At 44.4% G+C, this 20228-nt stretch overlaps 1 protein-coding gene across 7 annotated transcripts in view; it reads right to left on the bottom strand.

Moving 5' to 3' along the window:
* Window positions 1-233: 233 nt before the first annotated feature.
* LOC143832870 (uncharacterized) overlaps window positions 234-20228 on the bottom strand; it is a 30892-nt gene continuing 10897 nt past the window's right edge. For 3 of the 7 annotated variants that reach the window (XR_013229430.1, XM_077327926.1, XM_077327927.1), the window contains exons 3-5: window positions 18939-19040; window positions 16586-16750; window positions 234-1361 (exon numbers count right to left, since the gene is read on the bottom strand). Coding sequence is in view for 5 of the 7 variants with exons in the window: in XM_077327926.1 (XP_077184041.1) it covers window positions 1215-1361; window positions 16586-16750; window positions 18939-19040 (414 nt within the window). In the remaining 2 variants the exon portion in view is untranslated. Of the gene's footprint in view, window positions 1362-11239; window positions 12568-12688; window positions 15203-16585; window positions 16751-18938; window positions 19041-20228 lie in introns of those variants that run through there. The other 4 variants (XM_077327929.1, XM_077327930.1, XR_013229429.1 and 1 more) reach the window with 3 other exon arrangements.

Below are 20228 nucleotides of genomic sequence, written 5' to 3'. Positions count from 1 at the left end.
TAAGATTCAGTGTGCAGCTGACTGCATCCATTCTGATGTCACCTGACTGCCAGTCCTCAGATAGGTCAGAGACTCTCACAGTCTTGATTCTCTCCCCCCTCCCTTGTTTCTTAGATGACTCATTGGACCAGAGAAATAAGTCCTGGACATTTCCTTATCAGATAGTTGTTTAAACTACAGCACTGGGGATGACATTTTAAAAGCTTGTCTAATACAAAAAAAGAGACCATAACAAAAAAAATCAGTTAAACTTTACGAGATTGTCTGAGCTCCAACAAACAAACAGATGTCTATCACCACTTTCTCCCCCTCAGGGGAAGGAGACCTCTTGTCTTTGCAGGTAACAATTTCTCAGTTCTAGGGCAGGGTCTAAAGCTTGGGCTATTAACTTTGTTTGCCCAGCTGTCACAGATGCCTCCTGCAAAAGAGTTTGCTGTACCAGACGCAGATCCTGCCCGTTGTTGTTTGGGCTTGCAAAACTGCCCTGCAGCATTGGGAGGTGGGTGGGTAAGAAGTGGAAGAGAATCCCACTGGAATTTGGCTGGGTTGATTGAGACAGCTGGAGGGCAAGATACATTCACTCCGTCACTCAAAGTTCCAGTCACTTATCAACAGTTCCAAGTGAACCAAAAAGCTGATGGAGATGCTGTCCTTTGGAGATTTAATACTTTGAAGGTCTGGCAGTTCTTGGGGTCTCACAGAGGTGCCTGTGCTTCCTCCAAGGGTGCTCTTTGGTTAGGAAACTTTGCACTGTCCCGTTAAAATGACACAGTCCTCTTCTGACTGGCTTTGTTCAATATATCCCTCGCATAGCAGCTGAAGGTCCTGAAGTTTATGTACTTGGCTTATTTATTCTAGGGCAGGAAGGCATCCTTAAGGTCCCGTCATCTATACTCAGTGGCAGGGTTCCCGGGATTAGACCATTCCATTTAAAGGCTTCCCCATCCTTTCATGCTTCACAAATAAGATTCTTTCTTCAAGTCATTTCTTCCGTTGCACAGGTGTTTTCAGGCTTGGTTCCAGAGAGACCTTTCATTGTTCCTTCTCAGTGCCTGTCAAAAAGCTTGGCTGGCTTGGTCTGGAATGTCCTAGAGTATTTCCTCTCAACTGCTGTTGCACTGGGGAAGGGCCTTGGCAGAGAGCATTGTGAAAAGGAAATCCATGTAGCAAACACTTGGTGCCGTCCCAGAGGCAGTTTAGGGGACTGACCCAGCCTATACGGAGGTGTTTCTGTGAGGCTGGAACGTGGGTGAGGCTTGAAGCATGTCAGGCAAGCTCTGTCTGGCTGACAACTCTGAACCTGCTCCAGTTCCTGATAAAGCTGCAGGATACCGCAAGGCCTGCTCATAGGGTGGTGGTAACTGTGGGAGGGGAAAGGAAAATGTAATTATCACAGCTCCTCAGACATATACCATAGTGTCACCAATGCTTTATGTAGACATACAGTGGTGGGGATCAGGATTACACTGGTTTAAACACAGCACCCCACCCACCCCACCCAATATCTGGCTGTTGAACATGGGGGCACTGTTGTCAAGTATTAGCCTAAAAAATAGTACAAAATATCTGACAGTCAATTGATGAAGCAATTCCACCACTAAAAGGTGTTAGCATAAAGAGAACACCAGGGGTTAGATCCAGTCTTCAACTGCAATTTCTACCAATTCCCCCTTCCACCTGCAGATTCCCCCACCCCTTCCCAAGAAGTATTCTATAGAGATCAGGAAGGAACTGAAAGGGTAATGACTTGAGATAGCCCAAGTACAAGATAGACTGAACGGGACTAGAGAGGACAAGAAATGGGATTGGATCTAAGCTAATTTATTCATCAGCTGAACAGAACTTTCCCATTTTCTTCTCCCACTGCAGCTCACTGTTCTCCTAACATCCTACAGATCGTGGATATGGAAAGCCAAGAGCAATTCCCACCATCACACTGGCACTAGCTTCTGTTGAGGTCATTGCAGTACAGAGAAGTTGTTTTGCTTAGCTGCAGCTATTACTTACACCAGCCTTTCTCAATTTTTTTAACCATTGAGAAACCCCTGAAACATTCTTCAGGCTTCAAGAAACCCCACAAGTGGTGCAATCATGCAGAATATGGCTGGGTAGCATACTTGTGTACACGCCCACCTGGGGCCCCTCCTCTCCCCCCCTTTCAGGCCCATCATTGGCTATTTTGGGAGGGAGGGCATGAGTCAACATGACCATATATGGTCACATCACCCAATAAACATTTAACATTTTTTAAAATATATATATAAATTAATTTAACTAAAAATGGTCTTGTTGGTAGTCAGAAGTTGACCAAAGTTGCTTCCATCCAGGTTCTAAGCAACCTACCTGGAAAAAGGCAGTTGTGAAAGAAACAGAATTGGAATTGAGCGGGGGGGGGGATCTTTGATGACATGAATGGTCCTTTGATGAAAATGAATTTAATGTTGTAACCACAGATCATAACATAAACATAAGACATAGACATAGACATGCATGAAAAGTTACCATGAGCAAATAACATTCAGACATACTGAAATACAAACTATAGATCCCATTCAATTGCTATTTAAAATATATCCATGACTCAACACAGCTTAAAAGTTAAGGCTATAATTTAAATAAGCACCTTATTAAGTAGAGGATGTGAACAGTTTCCTGATTTTAATAGACAAAACATAAAAGTAACCATTTGAAAAAAAAAGGAATTGAGTGCCTCTGCTGGTAAAATGTTAACCACTCCTCATCAGAGCCTGATAAGTTAATAATGAACTGACTCAAAAGTTTACTTCTTATTGGTATCAAAGACCATTTTGAAGATGGGTTGTAGAAGGGCAGGAGTCCCTGGGCCCCCAGCCTCCCACCTCTTCTTTGAAATGAGTGTCAGGAGGTCTGCAGCCCCTCATCCACCACTCTCCCAGCTCTACTGCAAAGCAAGGTGGGTCAGCTGATGAGCTGGCTGGCCATAGGAAAGCAAAGGTGGGAGGTTAGAGGGTAAAAGGTGGGAAGACCCTTGCAGAGCAGGGCATCCCAGCCAAGGAGCTGATGGCGTGCAGGCAGCCAGCTGGCCTCTCGTGCCCTGCAGCAGACAGAAGGGCTCAGAGCATGGCGGCCCAAGCCAGATGAACTGGGCTAACAGGGACCGCACTGCACCTATCGCATAGTGTGGCCAGCATCCTCCCCCAGCTCCTTGGCTCACCTGCCAGCTCTTCCTCCTGCTTACAAGAACCAGGAAGCAGCACAGAAGAGGAGGGCAAGGAAAACCTGTGATGGGCCTTCAGTGGGCAACTGCCCTCTCCCTTTTGAGGGCATGTCTCCCATGGAAGGCCAATTAGAAGGTTTGGAAGGTTGAACATGTTGGAAGGATGGCAAGCTTTTTATATATATGATCATTCAAAAAAGTGAGCAACATAAAGCATAGTGCTGAATATCGTCAATGAGTCCAAAATGGTAAAGGCAAAACCATTATTCCCTAGAGATGTTATGAAATCTGCCCAAAAGGTAGGCAGAAGGCAGGATCCGGAAACATACACTTTTAAATATGTTCGTTAGGGATACATTAGTAAGATAATTTTTTTAATGAATTTTTAATTTTTTCTTGACAGACATAAACCATGTAAAGAGTTTTGAAAGACAGCTAAGCTGATATCACACGCAAAGAGTCAGTAATGTATTTTACTTATATCCCAGAATTTAACAACCTCCAAAGCAGGAAAAGAATACCTTTATAGTGTCAATAGCAAAATTTAACTCAATGGTCTTTTGAAATACTATCCAGCTTTCTAAGGCATTTTAATAATTTTAAATGAACCTTTACTCTAATGGACAGCAATCCAGCTTCCAAACTTAAATAATCAGCTGGTGTGCCTTGAGATAGGCCCAAGATCTTCCTTTAAAAAATTGTTCTGAACTATTTCTAGCTGGGCAAGCATTCTCTCATTCCAACCACAAATTTTAGCCCCAGGTAAATTGTGGAATAACTGCCTTGGGATATTTTAAGCATAGGGGCAATTCACTGACCCCCATTTGAGTAAAAGAATTTTAAATTAGCTCCTACTGAGTGACAAGCAGATACATTTATTGAATTGTTTTATTTGGACTTCTAGTCTGCCCTGTCTCAGTTGATTGCTGAGAATGAGACTCTATTAAGGTAGGCCCTCTAAGACAAAGATTCCTGAAATACGATGTCCAGATAGTTGAGAAAATAAGATTATTTTACTACTGGGTCTTAGTAACCCATCTATGTTTAATTCTACTACTATTCAAAACCACAATTTTAGTTTGGCCATATTTAATTGTTAGTTTTCCCCTTTCCCAATAATTGGTCAGATTCAAAAGCATTCTTTCTCCACCAAGAGAGAAAACGTGGTATAATGGTTAGGAGTGTGAACTTCTAATCTGGTGAGCCAGGTTTGATTCCCCGCTCTTCCACCTGCAGCCAGCTGGGTGACCTTGGACTTGCCACAGCACTGATAAAGCTGTTTGACCAAGCAGTAATATCAGGGCTCTCTCAGCCTCACCTACTTCACAGGGTGCCTGTTGTGGGGAGAGGAAAGAGAAGGCAATTTGTAGCCACTTTGAGACTCCTTTGGGTAGAGAAAAGTGGCATATAAAAACCAACTCTTCTTCTAAAAGCAATATCACCAAAAGACATAATTGTCATGTCATCAGCATATAACAACTCTGAAATTTTATGGCCATAGAAGGAAACATTTCTATGACTCCATGGTTTGAACTATATTACTAGTCACAATAAAATAAAAAGCCGCACCAATGACAGGTATGGAAAAACAAGGCCAATGGTGCAAAATAAGGAAAGCTATTTTTCTTACTCATTTTTTAAAAAATTACTAAAAAGAATTCCCAATGTGTTTCATTCATAAAGGGCATATTCCGGGGACTTTTAATGTATAATAAAATAATAGCATTACTGTTTTTACAATTTTAGTTTTAGATCACACTAAATATATTTTATATTAAGTTTTTAAAAATCCACCCTAAAATATACAAAACAGCTATAAGAGAACTCCTTGAAAAAAACAAAGATAAGAATGTTCAACATTTGGCCAGCTGCCACCCAGAAAAAAGGAAAGAGTTTTTTAAAATCTGAATGAATTTACGAACTTGTCTGTCTTCCGATGATTCAGCAAAAAAGAATAAGCAGTTGGCAAGTATACTAGAGTAGCTTACAGTTCAACTATAGCTGATGTAATCTCTCCTTGTGTTTTTTTTTTTTAACAAAAGCTGATGTAATAAAGTGTTTTGTATTGTTTATTAACGTACAACAGTTGTAATTTCTATAGGCAAAATATCCTAGGGAGGTAATAATACAAGGTTTATTGTTTATTGACTCACACAATTTTGGGTGTCACTATGAACTAAATGTTCCTGAGATTCTTAATTTTCCTAAAAGCAATCACAGGACTTTCATCACATAAATTAACATCTGTACTACTGTAGGAAAGACTACGTATAATCTGATCACAAGTCGTTTTCTCGTTATTCAAGAGTAATTTCTTCCTATCTGATCTCAAGGCTTTTTGATAAGTAGACTGTAGTACGTGCCTTGGATAACCCCTACAAACTAAATTGTGCTTAAGGGTGGAAGCTTCTCTTTTAAAGACATAGATATTTAAGCAATTTCTTCTTAATCTCAAGAACAGGTTGAATGGTAAGCTTTTTCATGTTTAGGGTGGTGACTGCCATACCTCAAAAGGGAGTTCCCTTATTACCATAACATCTAAGAAATTAATTTTCTTGTCAACCACATGCAAATCAAATGTAGTAATTTCATCCAGTGTATGCAGCCAAACATGAAATTCCATTAAACTTCTGTAGTCACCTTTCCATAATAAAAACACATATAAATATCTCTACCATTTGGTGATGGAAAGGATTATTAACTAAGTAAATAAATTTATCTTTAAAATTGCCCATATATAAATTGGCTATTTCAGGTGCCACTGAGGATCCCAATGCTATGCCTTGAAACTGCAGATATAACATCCTGAATTTATCAGCACTGTATCAGCTAGAGATATGAGTTGGAGGATTCCTATTATTTCTTGTAACATTTTTTCTACAATGGAGAATGTTCTCTCTAAGGAATGTTGGTACAGAGTGACACCATGTCTAGTAGTATCCCTTATGGCAGGGGTAGTCAAACTGCGGCCCTCCAGATGTCCATGGACTACAATTCCCAGGAGCCCATGCCAGCATTCGCTGGCAGGGGCTCCTGGGAATTGTAGTCCATGGACATCTGGAGGGCCGTAGTTTGACTACCCCTGCCTTATGGCATTAAGGAAACAAATGGTTTGAGGAAGAAACCAAAGTATTTTGCTAGAGGGTCCAAGTTAAAGTTACAGGCAGAAATGAGAGGTCTACCTAGAGGGGGAAAGATATTGTTATATATCTTTCTCCCTTAAGCATTCCTCTCTGCAGTTCAGCTGCTTGGTGGTCCTGGAGGCATTTAAGGCATTTAAATGGATCTAGGAACCTTTAAATCCCTCAGAGCTGGCCCTCCTTGCACAGCCCAAGGGTTTCCTGGAGAAGCTTCTTCAGGAATCAGCTGTTTGGTGAGCTGTGCTGGGGGGGGGTAGGGGTCCCTTACACACATAGCATGGCTTCTCTGGGGATCCCTTGGACTGTGTGGCCAATTCAAACCGCCATCCTTCCACAGCCTGCCAAAGAATGATCCCAGGAAAAGCTTATCTGGAAAGCAGCAGTTTGGCGGGCTGTGGGGAACCAACCCCCCTCCCCTGATCCTGGGTTCTCTGACTAGCAGCTGGGTAAACCTGGAGTGTATCACTGGAGGGTTGGGAAGCCCAGGCTCTCTGCAGGATTGGACTGGGATCTGCTGAGCTCCCTGGATTGAAACAGGGAGCCCAGCAGATGCTGCCAAACAATACCCCCCCCCACCCTGGGTCCTCTAACTGGCAGCTGGGTAAACCAGTCAAAGGAGCCAGGCCAGGATTGGGGAGGTTAGTGGGAGATACCCTGTCAGTTCCTGGCTGCTGCCCCCCCCCCCCCACCTGGCTCCAGTTTACCCAGCTGTCAGTCAAACGATCCTGGTGAAGGTCAGGGGTGCGGGCATCAAAGCTGCACCTGAGTTCCCTGAGCCTGCTGGGGTTGACTGTCAGCTCTTGCTGCAGGGTCTATTGTGGGCTGCCTCTAGACTAGGGAAGGGGGTGGGTGGGCATGGAGCTGACCATTCAGCTCCACACCTGGGCTCTGCAACCCTGCTGGGGCCGTGTTTACTCAGCTGCCAGTCAGAGGACACACACACACACACACAGAGTCTGCCAAACAGCTGATTCCTAGAGAGGTTTCTTCAGGGATCCCTTGGGCTGTGTGGGGAGGGCCATATCTGAAGCCAATTAAATGCCTCCAGAACTGCCAAGTGGCTGATCTCAAAAAAGGCTTCTTTCTGTGGAACAGTTGTTTTTTGGACAGTGATTCAGGGCCTGAATCAAAAGTCTAATATATTTGGTGTTTGCCATTTGGGGCCCTAATCATGCTAGTTCATTGCTTGGCTTAAAAACCTGGGGGGGAAACAGCATTGATTCAGGTTTCAAGGAGGGGGGTTGATGAAATGAATGTGTCCCCTTAGTGTGTATCTACAGATGCTAAGTCACTTCCTTATATCAAAATTAAACTTGATTAGTCTTAAAGTTGCCACTGGACTCTTAGTTCTCACATCTGTTTATTAATTCTTATTTGTATGCTGACTTGCTGTTATTCACAGGCCTTACCAACTGCTTTAATCCAAGAAAGGTTAACAGCATATTAGTCACTCATTAACCTATGTATCTTGACTCTAAACTAGCCCTTCTTGGCAACCAACTCCCCCCTCCTCTACCCTTACGCAAGGTTGAGGAAGTCTGTTTCAAGGTATTTAATGAAGAGTGCATGCACACAGAAGTTTTTACCCATAATTAAACTTTGTTGGCCTTAAAGGTGCTGTTGGACTCAAACTTTGTTCATCTGCTGTGTTGAAGCTGTGATAGGAGCCTAGAACAAGAAGCTATCAAGTTGCCCCTCATTAACCTTGGTTTACAGAACAGGGTGAACTGAAGAGAGCCAGCAGACATCTAGAATGACCCTGGCAGGAAACTCATTCTGAATGCGGCAGATCATGCTATAGAGACCATCGGAAGACTTATGAAGCAGCATTGAAGGGCATAGCCAGTTTGGTCTGAAGTCGCACAACAAAATTTGAGTCCAATGGCACCTTTAAGACCAACAAAGATTTATTCCAGCCATGAGCTTTCATGTACTGATTAGTTTTTCTAGCAAGGAACTATCATACTGCATGTTTAGGTTGTTGTGATGCTGTTTACGAATTTGCTACTAATTTACTTTCTCCTTATACCTGAACTCTTATGATCCTTGTTCCATTGTCTGAGGAAGTGTGCATGCGGACGAAAGCTCACGCCTTGATGAAATCTTTGTTGGTCTTAAAGGTGTCATTGGACTCACTCAAATTTTGTTACGAAGCAGCAGTGAGCGTGGCCAAGAAACGTTGCTTGTCTGCAACCACTGCCTCAGCCAGTTCCAATTACTGAAGGTAACTCACCATCCGTTTATTCCTAAATGGTTCCCGACCCATGGGAGGTTTGCCTGGCCTTGACCAGTGCCAAAGCCTTTTTGGTCCAGGCCCTGACCTGGTGGAATGAGCTCCCAAAAGAGCTGAGAGCTCAGCAAGAACTTCCATGGTTCCGCAGGGGCTGCAAAACGGAGCACAGGGTGAGGGGGGAGCTGGAAATAGAGGGAAGAGGCTTGGGCTTTTTCTTTTCACCACCATGTTAGTGTGGGGCTTTATATCTTTTTAAATACTTCTTTTATGTGGGTTTTTCTACATATTTATCTTTGTAACCTGCCACAAGATGGTGGCGGGAAATAAATCAAATAAATAAATAAATATGAGCCTTTATTTTCTCGGCAACAGACTATTAGTTTGGCTACTTTATTCAAGCTTTTGGGTGATAAACTATCACATATACACCCTGATCTAGTTACTGGTTGTAACATAGCTCAGTTCAAAGAAAGGCTTAATATACTGCCTTGTCTGTTTGTAGACCATTCTGACCTAGTTTATGTGATGGAGGTTGACAAAATCCTGGGATTTGTGAAGGATACTGCTTGCCCTCTTGAGCCTGGCTGTTACGGGTCACTTAAACAAGCCCTTGAAAGCCAGCTTGGTGAGGTGGCTAAGAGGGGCTGTCTCTAATATGGAGAAAGGGGTTTAATTCCACACTTCTTCACATGCAGCCAGCTAGGTGACCTTGGTCCAGTCACAGTTCTCTCAGCCTCACCTACCTCACTGGGTGTCTAGTTGTAGGGAAAGAAAGGGTAGGTGACTGTAAATCACTATGAAACTCCTTTGGGTAGTGAAAAGCAGGGTACAAATAACCAACTCTTATTTTTCTCCCTCCTCCAGTCTATCATAAATCAGTCACTAACTCCGGGCATAGTCCCTTGATCCCTTTCTCGCCAAAGTGAGCAAGACAGCAGTACTGGATCAACTCCAGGTCTTCTTGGATAACTAGTGTTGCCAGGCTAGAGACCTCCCAGCATTACAATTAATCACTAGACAAGAGAGATAAGTTCCCCTGGAGAACATGGCTGCTTTGGAAGGTGGACTCCCACCCCTTCCTCAAGACCACCCGCTCAGGCTCTATTTGGAAAACTACAGGAATATCCTAATCTGGAGATTATTTAAATATCCATGCACCTAGAAATCTAGTAAAGTGGCAAATGTATAGCATTTCTCAGAGCCAGATCTGGCAGCCATGTCTTGCTGAGTGTACCCTTGGTAGCAAAACTTCATTCTTTTAAACTAGGGCAGAGTCTGCACTTACTTTGTTTATTCCATAGTCAATCCTGTTGAATTCAGATCGCTTTGAACTCGGATCTTCCTCTTCCCCCCCCCCCCCCATTGAAACAGGAAAGTGTTCTGCACGTGGTTAGGGTAGTTCAGAAGCGGGGTGGGGGGGAGGCAAGCCTCTTTCTTTTCTTGAAGGGGGGGAGGAGCCAAGCAGGGAGCCTCTTTCTTTCCTTGGACGGGGGTGGGTGGGAGAGAATCGAAAAAGGCAGAGAAGGGAGAAAAAATCCAGGACCGACAGAAGTTGATAGAAATTAGGGGCTTCTCCTTTAAGGCAAGCTTGTCACATGACCAGGTGTGGCCTATCAGAAGTTCTCTATCCACAGAGCTTGTTTTCCCAATCCGGATTTGAAAAATATTGAGGGTTAAAAGCACTCTAAGATATCGCACAATAAAGGTAGGGTCACTCCAGATCAATCCTTCTTGCTGCAGAAGGAAATTTTAAATTCCCCAAATCCAAACGGAAATTGCATTCTGTGTAGAGGGCAGGGACTGAATCGATCAGAGGTTGGAATAAAAGTTCCTTGCAGTTAACACCTAGCTCCCATTTTTCCTAGTTGGAGATACTGCTAGAAAACCATTGTTAGTGAATGGAAGGAGAAAACATTCCCATAATCCATTTCCCCCCTTGCTGCAAATTGTCCTAACCTTCCTTGGGAGCCTTTTCATGCCTGCATTCATAATGTGTGAACAGGGCCGTTACTGATATGGATAAAACCAATTCCTCTGCTTGGCCACACTTCTTCCTGCTGCCTCCTCCTGGGCGCTTACTAGCGGCCAGGGTCTCAGTTTTGTGGGTTCCCCAGGGAATGGTGCAATGAAGAATGCTCACATGCAGGGGAAAAGAATATTACAGATAATAGCCTGTTGCCAGCATATGACTTCTGTAAAACACTGAAGATTAAATGCCACAGTGGTTCCGCTAACACAGCTACCTCACTGTCTCCTGTTGCCTTGTGGCATAGCTAGTTTGCATTTCCAGTAGGAAACTGGCACTGGTGGGGTGGAGTGTTTGGGTTCACAGAAGGACATTAGAGCTGCACTATTACAGGATGCTGATTCATGCACCTGTAGAGCTCCAGTATTGGAAAATCTATGCCACTGTCTGCGAGTATATGCTGAGCTTAAATAGTGAGAATCTGTTAGCCAATATGCATTATGATAGTGATTTGTCTAAATTTTCTAACTCTTGTCAAATCTAGAAAAGGAGGTCACTTGTGGAACGGCTAAATTTGCAGTGGCTACACAGACTATGGCCTGAATCTGTCAGAGCATTTCCATCTCCATCCTAAGAATGTGACCCCCCCCACACACTTCAGCTGCAGCCCAAGATGCCCCACAAACACTGCTCCTGGGAGACAGGGCTTTTATGGAACAGCATTTCAAGGACACTGGGAAGGGTTCCGTGAGAAAGCTGCGCTCTGCAGGTGGTCTGGGGAGGTGCCTTGGCTTATTGGTACAACGCTGGCTTGGTATGCAGAATGGCTGAGGTTCGTGCTGGCATCTCCGTTTAAAAAGTAAATACACATATCTGTAACCATTAATAAAGCCGGTAAGGGGTGCTGGGAGGAGCTGGGACTCACCACCTAACCACCAATCAGGTCAGCTGTCTCAGCTGCCCCATTCCTGATTGTCCATCCAACTAGCAGTCGACCATGAAGGATGTCTCACCCCATGTTGCATCCCCCTCCAACTTCTTCCATTTGGACAAAGTTCCAGCCCGGTAAGCAGGAACTGGGAGGGAGGGCGGAGGGCCTGGGACTGTGGGCTGGTGGTGGGAGGGGGGAGGGAGCCCCTGCCAGGGGGATAGAGCCCCTACCGGCACTCCCATCACCCCAAGCAGCTTCAGCTGTGGCTTTGCCAGGGACTTGGTGGAGTTGCCGTGGTGGGAGTGGACTGCCCCCCAGAGCTTCCCCCCTCACCCCGAAACAGCTCACCAAGGCCTCTCTAGGCCTTGGGACAGGCGGGGGGTGGCCTAGTGCCTGTTGTATTCAGAGATACAATGTGCTTTTCTGCTAGTAAATAAATAAATATCAGGCAGTGATGTGGGAGACCCCTATTTGAGATCCAGGAATGCTGCTGCCCATCTGAATAGATAATACTGACGTTGCTGGACCAATGATCTGATTCAGTATAAGGCCGATTCATCCAAGCCAAGAAAAACTACACTGTAAATATGCTCAGACAAGCCAATAACAGTTTTATGATAGAACCACCCAAGAAACAGCTTTAAGCAGTCCTATAACCGATTTGGGGTTTCATTCGGTGACCATTCTTGTTTTAGAAATTGCTTCTGATTTTGCGTGCTGACCTTTGCTGCTAATCAATAAAACTTGTGTTGCTTCCAGTATAATAAACCTTTGCCCATTTTTTCTTGATATGTCATGTGATTAATCAAAGAATTATTGGGCTGGGAGGTACTTCAATGATCACCAAACAGAATACCAGAAATAAAAGTGGGACTAGGACGGCGGGCATCAGGTGCGGCAAACCCAACAGCAAGATGGTGGAGCTCCCTGTACTTTTTAACCATAGAGCAGGAAAGGGACGGGGAAAGGGGGGAAACTGTGTCTCCTCAAGGTCCGTCTTCTAATCTACGCAGATAGGGAATGGCAGGATTCCTGTCCCCCTCCTCAGTCACCAGACCTCTGAGATAAAACCTGATGTGCTCCAGACCAGGGGTAGTCAACCTGTGGCCCTTCAGATGTCCATGGACTACAATTCCCATGAGCCCCTACCAGCAGTTGTTGGCAGGGGCTCATGGGAATTGTAGTCCATTGACATCTGGAGGACCACAGGTTGACTACCCCTGATCCAGACAACTCTTAAAACAATACCCCACAGAAGGCCATGGTTACTTGGGGTGAACTGGTACCAGGGCCTCTTTTGCATGATGGAAAAGTTGATGAAAACTCACTAAAAACGTCGTGGTTTTCCGATCACTGCACAGGAGAGTGAATTTACTCCACAAAACTGATTTTGCTCTGAGTGTTCAACCCTGTCTTGGGTGCTTTCAGTGTCTTATCAGTGTGGTTTCTGAAATTCGCTTTACAGCGATTTTTTTTGTCCCAGTCAGGACACAAACTAAGTTTTGATAAAGCCAGGCTGGGGAGGGGGGTGGGATCTAACCAAGCAGACAGTTCAAGATTGGTTCGTGGTTAGGCCACATCTGAATTTGTGCCAGAAAATGTTCAACTAGCATATGTTGTTATTTATCGTATGGTCTGTGTGTAGTATAGCCAGGAGATCTAAGATCTGTCAGGTAAGAGATGTTGGGAGGTGGTTTGCCATTGCCTGCCCCTGCATCATAGCCCTGCGTATTCCTTGGAGGTTGCCCTTCCAAGTGCCAGCTCCTGCCCACACAGCTTACCTTCTGAGATCTGGGATTACCCAGGTTGGGTCAACTAGCATGCAGAGTTGTAGTAACGGGACAGGGAGCATGTGTCTGTTGTTTTAAAACAAGCATCTATGGAATGCACACAAAATACTCCTTAGCTGCCCTTTCCTAGTTTGGTACTGAGTTGATTTTGGCCAGGTGAAAGTGCCCAGCATTAACCATCTACAGAGGCATGGGAGAGGGGATTCCTTCCTGGGCCTTTAATTAAAGAATCTTAATAGCCAGTCCTATCTTAGGGTCTTATCCCTTATCTTCCTACAGTAAACGATCTGGCCTGAGCATTCATATGAGTCTTATCTGTCAAGCCCTTCCTTTCTCCAGATATCTCTCAGGCTTTATAGACCCATGAAAATAAATCTCAGAATCTGAGGGTGCAGGGAAGCATTACCCTGACTGCCATGAATAAGGCCTGAGGGCAGGTAAGCTATCAGAGTACAAAGACCTGACATCTATAATTAGAACACAGACTCCCACACGTGCTCCTGCTTTTCCACTCCAGGCCTCCTCTTATCTAGACCATAGGCTTGCCCATCTGCAGGAAAGCTATCAAGTGCCTAGCATAAACATGTTTAAGGTGAAGAATGCTGACTGGTGCTGAGCAATTACCCCTTGATAGGCTGGCTGTAGGGACTCAAGGCCATCAGACTCAATGTTAGAACCAGAATGTGTGGAAGGTCCGCATTCGGGGTGGAATGGCGGTGGCAAAAATCACCAATTATGCACGCTGCAGGCGGCAACCGGGCACAGAGTCAATGTATGCCGCTGAAAAAGCCACGTTAGCTTCCAGGTGACCGGGGCACAACCACAAGTGGCTCTGGAGTAGCCGCGTGCATAATCGGATACTCTGGGTTTTGCTGCCGTTGCGTTTCGTCCCGTGCATAAGCAGTTTGCTTCACTTCTTCCTCCTCCGCGTTCTCCATGCCACCATTTCAGCGGCCATGCATAATAGGCCTTAATGTTGCCCACTGCAGTAACAATGCAATCCTACAATTCCAATGAATGTAGACTGGAGCAGCTCTGCGGAGGATCATACTGTTAGGAAACTCAATCCCACAAGGTATCAGTGGAAGACACCGGTGGTTGCTCATCTTCCCAGCTGTTCCCCCTACCCCAGCAGTCTTCTGTCCCAAAGGAAAGTTTTTCCCTAAGGTCCTCAAAACCTGGGGAGTAACAGTCACATGGGTTGGAAACCTGTAATGGGGAGGGAAAGAGGCAAAAGGGCTCCCTACTGCACCTTGTATGTGTGGAGTTTCGGCTCCATTCTGCACACACTGGATGATGCACTTTCAATGTGCTTTTGCAGTTGGATTCTCCTGTGTGGAACAGGAAAATCAACTTCTATAGTACACTGAATGTATGCGGAATGGGCCCAGATGAAAGAGGCAAAAGGAAACTACGTCAATCCCTTCCCACGGCAGCTTCCTGACCTGCCTGGCTATTACCCCACATGGGTCCCCCGCCCACAAGGGAAGGGAAAGCTGGAAAGAATAGCATTCTTGCCGACTGTCCTGGGTCTTTGCACTGGATCTATACAGTGTGTTTTAAATTCATTAATGCATTAAAATGTGAATATCGTTGAGAATTTCCAGTATTCTGCTGTAACAGTGACAGCCTGAGATGTCAACAACCATTCAGAAAAATTATTAGGCTTTTGCCATTTGCTGATTTATACCTTTTCAACTCCACCTTTCTAATCATAGAAGTGCAAATCGGGACAGCTGACAATACTACTTTCCTCACCCCCATTTAAATGTGTTTGGAACAGGATTCAGTTCAAGTGATAATGATGGGTTCCGAGAACAGAGAGAACCGGTTTGGTAGAAAGAATTTCCTGTACAGTAGGCACCAACTTCTTTTTCCCCTCTCACTATTGTTTCTGGTCATTCAGATTTTGCTGATTTCTGAAGCATGATGAAAACTTGCAGGCTCTGTGAACAGAAACAAGATGGGGAGGAACAGAAGCCTGAAGGCAATGTTTTTTCCCTCATCCCACTTTCATGTCTTTGAAACAAAGATTCTCTCTCTCTCTCTTTTCCAGCAACACTCAGATTCCCTTAAAGAAATTTTTAAAATGCAGCTGTGTGAAAATGCTGGTGATCCACAATTCCTAGTCAACAGAATTACTATTCCCAGGATTCCAAGGCAGGAAACTGGTTTGAATGTGTAGTGTTGACCAGCTCTTGTCTGACAATCCTAACCACATTTTCTGCAATCTAATTCCATGGACACTGATAAGGTTTTTGAAATCTGTATGGAGATTTAGGAACAATTTAGATTTAGGCTTTAGGAACAAGCTTTGGTGCAAAATAAACGGAGCTCAACCACAGCAAGACACTGAAGCAGAGAAGCAAGCAATCCTGGGTATTTACTTCTGAGTCAGCCTGCACAGGATTGTATGGTCACTCTAATTTTCTCTCCTGTCTTCTGACTAGCATCTTAGGGATCACCATTCCTAACGTGTATCTGAAGGGAACTTTGACTCTCCAAACCCTGAAAATGTTTTTGATCTCAAAGGTGCTCCTGGACTTGAATCCAGGACTTTGACTGCATATTAACATGGCAGTTCTCCCAAAGGGGGCAAAGAGAACCCAGGATGGAGGAAATAAAGATTACTCTTGTTTTTTGTAGCACTACTCCCCAATTTGAGTCTGTACTGTAGATGCCAATGAAGTAACCAGAGACATGCATTAAAGGAAGTTGTCTGTGACCAGCTCCCAGTTCATCATGGTGTGCTTGCTAGGGGGACAATGGCCATAGCTCAGTACTGGGAAACACGTTTTGCAAGCAGAATTTCCTGGACTCCATTCCCAGAGCCTTCAATGAGGAATGCTTTAGGTGGAAGGGCTGGGAGAGGCCTTGTCCTCCTAGTCATAGATGATGTGGGGCCAATTCAGTGACACCCCCTTAAACAGACTTGCTATATGAGTTCACACAGATTTGGCACACTTTAAGCAGGACAAGATATGTTAAAAGTCTTAGACAGGGAAGCACTTGACCCCTGGCTACCCCCCACATCTGTTTCCTTGTGGAAGACAGAAGAAATGCTACCTTTCCAAAGATACTCGATGAATCATTAACCAGAAGGAATGTAAATAAGTGGGTTCACTCTGGAGCCTCCTGGTACATTATGTTCCTTTTTTCCAAGAGATAAAAAAGCCATTGAAAAGCGAGAGCAGAGTCCTAAATATCACAGCAAGAAGTGCTACGCACAAGCTATACAAATGAACCCTACAAGGGAGACAATTCTGTACATTTACATGACGCAGCGTGGATGCCAAGACAGTCAAAGAGCTTTGGGGAAGGTTTCTCACCTCTTGAGAGACTTCTGCCCACAAGCCAAATCTTTCGGCAATCATCTGGTGGATTTCCCGTTGCCGATCTTTCTTCCGCACGCTCTCATAACTTGGCAGGCGCGGCTGTTCCCATGGAGGCAGCTGATAGCTGCTGGGGGGTCCAACACAGAAGAGTTCGTCCCCCTGGATACACAAATTAAGGTCATTTCCTTCTTCCATGACAATCCTACTGCTTAGCTTGATGGGTTTACAAGAAGCTTTGCCCTCAATGAGTACCATCCTGCTAAGACACACTGGACTAATATGTTTTAATATGTTTATAGCTCATCTGGAGACTGAGGTAGTTCAAGGTCAAATCTAAGATGAAGGTTATCCTCCTGCCCTCTCTCTTTCAAAAGCTGCTTTAGACACATCTAGATACTGTGTATACAAACTCACCTGGATAACAAATATGACTTAAATGAGCACTGAAAATACCTGACAAGGCCATCCAGAGAACTAGTGTGGGGTAGCGATCTGCATGCTGGATGAGGGCAATGGTCTCCAACCCACATGGTGGGATCTACCGGTAGGCTGAAGAGCCATATCTCCCAAATGGAGATCCCCCAGAGAGCTGTTTGTGCTGTTGTTTTGTTTTGCTGCTTTGTTTTTTCCTGCCAGGTCATTTTTGGATAGCCAGTTTAGTGTAGTGGTTAAGAGTGCTGGCCCCTAATCTGGAGAACTGGGTTTGATTCCCCATTCCTCCTCCACATGCAGGCAGCTGGGTGACCAGGGCTAGTCACAGTCTTGGTAGAGCTTTTCTCACAGAGCAGTTTCTCTCAGAGCTCTCTGCCTCACCTACCTCACAGTGTGTCTGTTGTGGAGAGAAGAAGGGAAGGCGATTGTAAGCCACTTTGAGACTCATTTCTTCTTCTTAAAACAAACCCACTGGACCGAAATCCCCCCTCATGTTTATGAAAGCTCTCACTGTTCAAAATGTGTATGCACATGCTGCCCTCTTCCCATCGGAAAACAGAGGAAGGAGCTGTTTCTCTGTCAGAGTCGTGCTGTTCCTCTACACCAGGAACAGTTATGATTTTCCCTGCTGAGAAGAGCCATCTGGGGAAGTGAGAGCAGTGCTAAATCATGTAATTTACACATATGAGCCATTTGCTGTCACATTTTAATAAGGAATTCTGAACATCCCAAAAAATATTCATTAAAAAATAAGGGAGAGCCAATCTATACACGTGGCACAATCCTCTTGTAAACTATTTTTGGATTGTACAAATGGGGAAACCACATGTGTGGATGCTCCTCTGCACAACAAAGAATTACAGTCCAGCCTTCTTTTTACCTAATGCATTTGTCTTCTATGCACAGAGAATTCTTCCCTAGTTCAGTGGGCCTTCAAACATGCGGCCCCCACACTGCAAGTCTGAAGAGGTTCAGTCTAAGAACAACTAGTCCTTGTGGCTTAATGTACATCAATTGTCAAGTTAAACACCAGTTAATATGCAGCAATGAAAAACAGAAACCTACACATGCAGTAAAATTAAATTTTTCGGGAGTCATTACCAACTCCCTCTTAAAGTTAGCTGTGGCACTAGCAAAATAAGCAACTATGTATGGGTTTTTTTGTAGCCTCCCAGAATAATTACAATTTTTGCATGGGGAATTTTGCATGGGGAAGAAACCCACCTACTTCTTTCCAATGTATATAATCTGGAAAGTAATGCAAGTACTTTATCCTATCACTCCACTGACCAGGCTGGAAGCTATTCCTAATGTAAACTATTCCTAATGTAAACTCTATTCCTAATGTAAGCTCTGAGGTTAACACTTTATGAAAACTTCTGGAAGGGTCAATACATGTACATATGTGCTGCCAAGTTGCAACTGACTTATGGCGACCCTAGTAAGAGCCTTGCAAGTCAAATGACAACCAGAAGTGGTCTGCCATTGCCTTTCTCTGCAATGGTGGTCCCCCATCCAAATACTGACCTTGATTACTGTCCAAGATCTGACAAGATGGGGCTATGCCACACCACTGCACATCCTGTAGAGCTAAGGCATCCTTTGTTTTGAAATGCAGTACTCCATTTTGTAAAACTATCTAACAGCCTGAACTGAAAAGTATCTCTATTTCAGCATGAGCAGCCTAAGCCTCAGCAGTCCCAAGATAAGCCAGTGTTATGTAGTGAGAAAGCTTGTTGAACTTTGAAACAGAGTTGATCAATAATACTACAGGCCATTTTATCATTTCCATTGGCATGAACCCTCCTTTTTAAAGCCTCCTCCCACCCTCTCCCTGGTGCTTTTATTAGCTTCCCACACATCTCAAGCTCTTCTTACAGATGCTCTACCCCATCCATAAAAGGTCTCCTCCCACCTGTACAGTGCCAGAATTTTCAGCAGTGCTCTCCAAATGCTGAGTTCCAGACTGGAGCCCCACCAATCGCTGGTTGCTACTGAAGTACGGAGGAGGACAATCCTACAGAATGTGAAGAGGGAGGGGAAGGAAATTAAAATATGAATGAGCATTCTTGTTGGGGGCTTCCTGATTATGTGCCAAGATGCTGGCAAGTGACATACTGTACAGAACAAAGGCAACAAACTGCCTGTAGGAAACAGTCACTCTTCAGTTGTTCTTTGCTTTAGGCACATCCATACACCGTATGCCTTTATGGGAGCTACTGTAATTCAATCGGATGCAGTATGTTGAATCAATGTCGATAAGAAAAGCAAGAAGTGAATCAGAAATTAGGGGAGGATTTTGATGGCTTCCAAAGTAGGAAATAACCAGCTTCTCAAACCCCCCCCCCAAAAAAATAAAGGCTGTCACACATGCAAAAAGGCAGTGTCGTATGGAGTTCTTCCCCTCATAGCCTTTCCTTCAACTTATCTCATGTCCTGTTGCCATTATGCTGACCTTTCTACCACTTTCCTTTCCTCTGCCTTAAGACGGAAATACTCATTATAATGACACATTAGAACAAAGTAAGTTGAAATATGTAATATGGAGAATCAAGCATGAGATGAGGCAGCCTTTTTAAAAACATGTATTTCTGCTTTTCACATCTCTCTTACCCAGCAGGGTTGGAGGTATGTTTTTATATCTTCAAAGGACAATGTTTCCATCTTTGCCCCTCATCAGCAGCAGGGTGGAAGAACCCCTGAAGTACAAATGAAGACTATGTCTGGGCCAACTGGTCAAGGGGACATCTCCACCTTTCCATGATGTCTGAACCTACTTTTAGCCTGCCAAAGAATGGTGTCCTCCCAATGTTCATCAAGCCCTTGTTTCCTAGTATGCCTTTTGTGTTCATCAAGCCCTTGTTTCCTAGTATGCCATATATGGTTTCCATAAAGTGGTTTCTATGAGGTGGACCCCTCACTTTTTCTTACACTGTACCGCTTACAGGGTGTGTGTCATTATACTGCTTTGAATATAATCAGGGGGCCTAAAGCAACAATGCCTATTGATCCCCAGAACACAGTAAGCGCACAATCCCCATCTCCACTTCCATCCTCTTTGAACATGGCGAGTCATTAACTAACCAGCAGCACCTGCCGAAGGGGCACAGAAACACAAAGGGAAGGAGTGGAGAGCCGCAGAGAGAGGGAACAACGGGCTGTGGGGCAGCAAGAATGGAGCACAGAAACTTCACTGCGGGGATGA

This window comes from Paroedura picta, chromosome 3, assembly GCF_049243985.1.
Source record: "Paroedura picta isolate Pp20150507F chromosome 3, Ppicta_v3.0, whole genome shotgun sequence".
Classification (NCBI taxonomy): Eukaryota; Metazoa; Chordata; class Lepidosauria; order Squamata; family Gekkonidae; genus Paroedura; species Paroedura picta.
Note: the sequence above shows the minus strand (reverse complement) of the source record. Positions and strands in the feature narration are given on the sequence as shown.